Raw genomic sequence first — 7717 nt, 5'->3', positions numbered from 1 at the left:
TGTGGTACTGTTGGATATCTTTATTAGTGAGTTTGGAATAGAGCATATGATTCTTAAAGTTGCAGATATAACCAAGTTGGAAGGGATAGCATGCATTCTGGAGGACAAGATTATAAATAAAATTATATTGACAAATTGTGCAAGTAGCCTGAAACATAGGATGAAATTCAATGGGGACAAGCAGAAAGCACTACAGTTAAACAGGAATAAAACCTCAAAGTGTATGAAATTCTGATAACAGGAGGGGATTCAGAGGCTTTTTAGTAAATCAGAAACAGTATGAGTCAGCAATGTCATACCGTGAAGAAAGCAAACATCATACTGGGATATATAAACAGGAGTCTCGTATGTAAGACACATGAAGTAATACTTCCACTCCACTGAGTACTCATAAGGCCTCAACCGAAGTACTGTATCCAGTTTTGGCACACCACTTCAAGAAAGTGGAGAGAGGCCAAAGGAAAGCAACAAGAATAATCAGAAGTCTGGAAAAGACAACCCAGGGAAAGACTGAACGAAGAGGAGTTGTTTAGTCTACGGAAAAGAAGACGGACTGAAGACACGCTAATGGTTTTCAAATACGTGAAAGACTGCTGCGAAAGAGGAGGTTATAAACAGTTCGCCATGGTCAATGTGCATAATAAAATAGCGGTTTAAAATTCAGTTAGGGCGATGTCAACAAGTTTTCTTGCTAATTACCTATATGAACAAAAGAAAATGGTGGTGTCCCGATCAGGTGGGTTTAGGAGAAGTTAGGCAAAGAGCTGTCAAGAACGGCTGAGCTGAAATGTGGGGAAATAAGGCTGGACTCAGCACAGCGCTTGCTATCTCATTTGCCTTCTGTGTTAGCGCACTCCTTGAAAAATATGAATACGTCCTGTCGCTACGCAGAAGCCCAGCCAAGACAGGGACTCGGCCGTGGAGGTGGATGTAGCGGGAACACAAGCGCGGCCCCTCGGCTGAAGCGGATCACCCCTGCTGGGAAGCACCGCAGCCGACCGGTTTTCTGCTCTCCAAGGACATCTCCCGGGGAATTACCCGGTTTTTATTTTCCCTCTGCAAGCCTTCCAGTCGCCTGCCCTGCCCTGCACCCTCCGAGGGGCGGGAGGGCCCCGCCGCAACCGGCCACCGCCTGGGGATGGCGGAGCGGCCCTCCGCCCGCTGGAGCCGTTAGCCCCGCCCCATGCCCCGCCCACCCCGCGGCCTCTGACCCCCCACGTTCCTTAGTTACCGCGCGGAGCGTCACTTCGGGGCTAAACCACCGCTGCGCGTAGCGGAGAGTCGGGTTGAACCATTCGTCCGGCCGCTGAGCGGGGAGGGGGGGACGACCGGGGACGGAAGTGGGAGCGTCGCGGGTGGCCCCGGCTTGCGCCCGCAGCGGCCGGTGGACTTGTTGCTGTAGCTCCCGCCCGCGAGCGACGCTCTCCCCCCTTCCCTCCTCACCCCCCGTTGGTCTCGTCCCGTGCGGGCCATAGCGACGGCGGGCGCGCTGAGGGAAGATGGCGGCTCCGGCCTCTGCAGCGCTGCCGGCTCCGTGAGCTCGGCGCTCGTTCCTTTCCCGCTTCCCCTCCTCGCTCCTGCACCCCGTCCCTCCCGGCTGCCCTCCGCCTCTTCTCCTTCCCCGCCGGGGGCGTAGGGACCATGTCGGACTCGGAGGAGGAGGAGAGTCCGGACCGCCAGCTCAAGCTAGTGGTGCTGGGGGACGGCACCACTGGCAAGGTCAGTGCCGGCCCCCCCCGGCAGCGCCCCGCTCCTCTCCGTCGCCGCGGTGCCCCCAGGCCCCTGCCCGGCCGTCCCCCTCGTCGCTCCCCGCGGCCCTCCCGCTGAGGAAGGAGCAGCCCGCGGCGGCTTCCAGTCTATCGCGCTGCCGCCGTCGCGATACCCGGCGGCGTGGGGCCGGCTGACCGCTCCCCCTTCGCTCCCGGCCCCGCGCTTCTCCCTCTGCGTTGTCTCCCCGGCGTGTGTGGGGCAGGGGGGTGGGCGTAGCGGAGAGCCGGGACGGGACCCTGGTGCTCCCCGGCAGGCAGGCAGAGGGGGGCTCTTCGCCCGGGAGCCTGGCTCCGGGGCCGCCCGTATCCGCTCCGTGCTGGGCAGCGAGACCCTCGAACGGGGATTCCGTACCCTGGCGGCGCCCCGAGAGGCTTGGTCAACAAACAGACGTGTGCGGCTTTAATCCCCTTTTCTTGAGCCTTAATGAAAGGAGCGGCTAATAACGTAATTGCCACGGCGCTGCCTGGTGTGGCGTTTCCCATTGGTGGCCGTGCGCTGCAGAGCGCTGCTCGGCTGGAGTTGCCGGAATAGCCCGAAGTTGTTCTTGGGGGCTGGCGGTGCCCGGGAGGGGGCTGGGGTCGGGGCCGAGCACGTGAATTCGCGGTTCCCGCCGAAACGACGAGCGGGGGCGGTGGTTCAGCTGGGTCTCCAGGCTCTCCATGTCGGCTTCAGAGCTGGTAACCTCCTGAGGTGGATAGAGCAGTTTGCATCTATTTGAGTTGCTGTTTCAGAGTTTGGAAAGACACTTCTGGGTCAATTTAGGTTTTGGTGATGACTTTTACAGGGCTTTTTTCTGTCTATAATCAACATAATTAAATACTATTTGTAAAAGTTGGTTTACAAACAAGTTGTACTTGTTTTCTTTTTAAAAGAGAAATCTTGACGGAGAAACCAACGAAGGCAAAAGGGAGACCACTTTCTTACCCATTAAAATAGTCACTGATCTTTACTGTACATGCGTGAACATACCTATTGCCATACATGGCCTGAATCCTTTTGTGACATACACCTGAAAATAGTAATTTTATTGTATACTTGAAGAATACAGTTTTTTCTCTATCATTAGCTTTTGAAAATGTGGGGAGGCAGAAAGGCTGCCTGCCTCACAGTTCATATGAAAGGTAAAAATACTCTTAGAGGTGGTTTAAATGAGCTGCCTGCTATTAATAGAAATAAGCTCTTAGTGAAAGTACATGCATGGTTTTGCTCGCTTATTTATGCAGAGCTCTATGGAGAAACAAAACATTTTTTCGCCTCCAGTGATTCTAAACCCGGTCTGAAGGGGTATTGTATTCATCTGAGTCAGTAGATGGGCAATTCCAAGTGACTGTGTGATGAGAGCATAATAAATGCACAGGATTGACAGCTGAAGTGCTGTTTCACTGGTAGCGTGCCCCAGGAGTTTTCCATTCAAACTGAGGAATCCTTTCACTACTGCTGTTCAGCACCTTGTGGCAAGACCTCTCACCAAACATGGATTTTCAAGCATTCTTGAGTTTTGATGTGTATTCCTGCTGGTTCCTGCATTTCACGCGTGAGCTGCCACTCACTGAATCTCCTGCTGGCTCTAGGCATCCTGTGCTTCAAGTGCCGTTTATTTTGCATGAGTAGCAGCTATGCTATGGTGGGCTGCTTTTCCTCCTGTTCCCCCTAGATGATGCTGTAATAGAGGCTTCTTCCAGCCATCCTGATGGCCTAGCAGCGAACACTTTCAATAATAGATTTATTGTAAGATCTTGTAAAAATAAAGAAGTGATTGGTCATGGAATGGAAGGATAAAATGTACCTAGTGCTATTTCAAGCACCTCAGAAGACTAAATTGTTGAGGTTCCTCTTCTTTGTTGGCTACTCGTTCTGCTTGCTTGTTGAAACATGTGTATGTCTATATGTTTTCAACTCTAAATAGCCTGCCTCTCACATCTGGTTCACAGCTGGTCTTTACACACATGCATACTTAGCCTCTCATTTACTGTGCAAGACATTGGTTTTTCTCTTCCTCTGTTGCTGGGATCGTTGGATAGGAGTAGTGTAGGAAATAATGGAACATATCGTTGAAATATTGCGTCTTGCGTTCAGTGTGAGATGTTCACATTTGACTTCTTTCCATTGCTCCCCCCTCTTGCCAAAAAAAAAAAAAAGAAGGAGAAAAAACCCACAAACATTTTATTTCCTCCATCTGGGGCTGTCTGGTCGTCAGTTCTCCACGGAAAATAAATTATGGCTTTGTGAGTCAGCTGGCTGAAGGTGTAAACTTGCTCTCTTTTTCCTCACTCATTGTTTAGAAGCAATGTGATTAAGGTTCTGTGGAAGGGTTGGTAGCAGTTTAAAAACAAACCAGTGTCAGTTCAAGCTAAGGGTAATGTTTGTTTCCACTAGCTAGGAGTTGCTCTATCCGTGAGGTAAGGGAGGGATATTGTGCTTCTATTCATTTGTTTTGTGGTGGTTGAATGGATAATTGGATACTTAGATTTTTAAGGGTAGGAATAAGCACTGCTGGAGCAAGCTCTAAGAGAAGAGTGAAAAAGGAAGAAGGAATGAGAGGAGTGAGACAGAGTAGAATCTGAAAAAGTATTAGGGTAATGGAAATGGTAAATTGTTGAAAAGAAAAATTGAGGAAGGCAAGGTTGGTTAGTAAGAAGATAATAATAGAGAATGATTTTAATGAACTACACAAACTAGGAAAACAATCTGAAAAGAAATCAGCAGCGGGGACAATGTGAGATGAAAATAAACAGCAATTATTAATAGCAGTTGGCTCTTTGATTTTGATTACAGGATACACATGGCAGCCTTATGCATCTAGGTTTTCAGTCAACCTACTCTTCCTGAGCCAAAATGATTTTTCATTAAAATAAACTAGCAGTACTAGTATGGATTGAAAAAAATGATGTTATAATCTAGGTATTTCTACTCTTGCTGTGCACAGATTGGCTTAATGTTGAAATATATAATGATGCTGAATTGAGCTGGAACTACTGGGATTTGCTACTGTTGAAAATGGCTTTGGGCCTCTGGAAGCAAATCTTGGAGCTATTCATAGGAAGGAAGGTCCTGAAAAATAGGTGTGTTGGAGGAGCAAAGAAGCAGAGGTTCTGTCCTTCTGCCATCTGTTGCAGCTGGGATTAAAGTATGGTAGCAGAAACATCCTACCTTTTCCTTCTTCTCTTAGCAATGGATGATAAACATGAAAGAGCGAATGCTCAACGTGGTGTGGGAATGTGCAGGAGCTAAACCGTAGGCTGGAATATAGAGTGGTGGTCTGCTTGCTTTAGGATTTTTTAGGATGCCAGATTTTTAAGCATTGTGCCAATTCTGGATCTTATTGTTACATGTGGGCTCAAAAACCTCATCAATGTCGACAAAAACACTGTTGTCACTGTTCAGTCTTGCAAATGGAAAATTGCATCAAGTGTCCTCTGCAGATTGGCCTAGTTTCATAGATCCATGTTTAATGTAAAAAAATCTTGATCATTTTCTCTTTTTTAGTGAACAAAGTTTCGTCAGTAGTTAGGAGTGGGGGTGGAAAGACATCATAAGAAATTCTCTGTGTTGGACAGTTATGTGTTTTTATGCTAGTTAAAGCATCTTGTTGTTTAGCCTAGTGTTCCTTTTCATTTTGTCTGTCTTAAAATTCTTGCCAGTAGGGATAGGACATGACTGAAGGGTAAATATTGCTGTGCTTGGAGAAAGGCATTGGTGTTCTACAAGGGAGTAAGGGAGGGGATAGATACGTGTTGCTTTTTGGAAAGTGGGTTCTCAATTGGCTGGTAAAGTTGGTATGTGAATGGAAATTCACGGCTTCAGAACTATGTGCTTGCATCCCATTGAAATTTGGTTTTAGTTTTTCTTTCTTACAACTATGATACTACACTTTGGCATCATTTTCTGAAAGCTTTCTTCTATAGGATCTTACTCAAAGAATTGTCATTGTCAGGGTTTTCTCTACTAATTTCTGTGTTGTCCTGGTGAGCAGTCAGTATCAGAGCTGGCTATCATTGCTTTTTCTGTTTGACTTCCAATTTATTTCAATTTATTGACTTTTCAATTTATTTCATAAATATTGTTTGCTTTTTTTCCTATTTACTCAGTATGTAGGTCTTTAGGAGCAGCTTTTTATACTGTGAGTTGTTGACATTGAAGAATAGAAGCAAGAAATTGTCTTGCCTCGCCTGTGAGGTTTGATTGCATCTTTGTTTGTTTCCAAAAAAACTTCCCAAATATCCCATTGTATTTTGCACTTAGAATACTGAAATTTTTATGTATTGTTTTTTACTGCTGTCTCGATTGCTGTATGTTTGAACGCAAAGCTTTTTTTTTGTCTGAAAGGAAGGAGTTTGTAACACCAACCTTCGATAGTGTATTGCTATTCAGAACAGCATATGAACATTTGCTTTGAAGTATTTAAGATAAATGTGCGAACCTACCAAACTGAGTCTAATGGAAAGTCTGCTATGAAAGTTGGTGGCCTGGTTGTCTTAGTAGAGACGTGAAGGAACAAGGCCTTCTTGATATCATGCTATCCTCTAATCTCTACATTAATGGCTGAAATTTTATGAATGGAGCATAATCTTTTTTTTAAAAACAGTCACTGATCACTTATTTATTTTTACGGTTACAGTTCTACTGAACCATTATTTAACTTTGGTTATTTTTTACATAGATTGTACTCAACATACCCTTACAGGCAAAACTGCCATGTAGAATCTTTTATGGCAAGCATGCCAGAGAACAATTTTAGGATTGAAGGGAGTATTTGCATTGTAGAGGTATTTGAATATTCATTGACATAACTTCTTTGTTTACTGTTGTGAAGTTTGAACTGTTGCTCTTAGTTTTTTGTGGATAAGTGCTTGTTCTGTGAATAAATAGAGGACTCTAGTCTGGTAATCCAACACCTTCCTTGAGCTTTAACAGTTATTAGAAAAAAAAATTAAAAAGGGGTTAGTCAATGATTTTCTGCTATAAATTCCTTTGCATTCAAGAGCACAGTAGAGGAAAAACTGTTTAAGAGAACTTTGCCATGCTGTAGATTACTTGCTGCTCCTATTGGTTGGCTTTTAATTGAATGTATGTTGTTTATTTTTACTAACACCCCTAGAAGCCCTCAGGGAATATTGAGTGTCACAGAGTGATAAAGCTAATATTTACTGAGCCCTTAAAACAAGAAGGGAGTGGTTGCTCGTTTAATGGGGATCTAAATTAGTGTGTTGGAGAATATAGAATACTATGATACAGTCAGATGATATTTTAATCTGTACTCTGGGTACTGGTTACTTTTCTGAAAAGAAAAATTTCAAGGAGAAGACTGTCTGGTGTATTCCTGCAATGTTCTTATTCTTATCTACATCTTTAAGGTCATGGCAGATTAAAGATAATGTCTTTGTAATCTTGACATGCTAACTGTTGTGATTAAAAGAATCAGTTCTACTGACTTTTTCGGTACTACAGTCTAAATATGTATTGAATTTTATGTTGTGCATATGTTGGTATTACTGTCATATAGCTGTAGGCAGAAGAGTATTCTCACGATTCATCTTCTGTGGTCTTCACCCTTTCCACAGTGATGTAAATATATAAGCATACCCATGCTATTTATAGTTTACTTGCTTTTTTCCCCATTTATCTATTTATTTTTAATCCTTTCGGGGCTTGAGTTCAGTGAAGTAAATGAAAACGTTGCAATAGTCTTTAATTGATTTTTTTGGGTTACTTCCTAGACATATCTTCTGATATCAAAATATCATTTATTATATGTACATATATATGACAGTGGTAGGAATATAAATGTGATGTAGAAACAAGAAAACAGTAAATCTTGTATTATTTACTTCACAGGTAATTTAATAGTTGAATAAATGTTTTTATATTCATGCTAGAGCTTTAATGCTAGAGCTCTGGTGGTCATGTATTCATGCAAAAAAAGAGTAAGTTACCTTTTCTTCCTATG

The 7717-nt window shown here is 44.2% G+C and overlaps 1 protein-coding gene across 4 annotated transcripts in view; it reads left to right on the top strand.

Annotated features, from left to right (window-relative positions):
* Positions 1–1469: 1469 nt before the first annotated feature.
* RAB28 (RAB28, member RAS oncogene family) overlaps positions 1470–7717 on the top strand; it is a 73045-nt gene continuing 66797 nt past the window's right edge. For all 4 annotated transcript variants that reach the window (XR_012649779.1, XM_075023222.1, XM_075023203.1 and 1 more), the window contains exon 1: positions 1470–1719. Coding sequence is in view for 3 of the 4 variants with exons in the window: in XM_075023222.1 (XP_074879323.1) it covers positions 1642–1719 (78 nt within the window). In the remaining variant the exon portion in view is untranslated. The remainder of the gene's footprint in view (positions 1720–7717) is intronic.

The sequence above is a fragment of the Buteo buteo genome, chromosome 1 (assembly GCF_964188355.1).
Source record: "Buteo buteo chromosome 1, bButBut1.hap1.1, whole genome shotgun sequence".
Lineage (NCBI taxonomy): Eukaryota > Metazoa > Chordata > Aves > Accipitriformes > Accipitridae > Buteo > Buteo buteo.
This window is presented reverse-complemented; position numbering and strand designations above follow the sequence as displayed.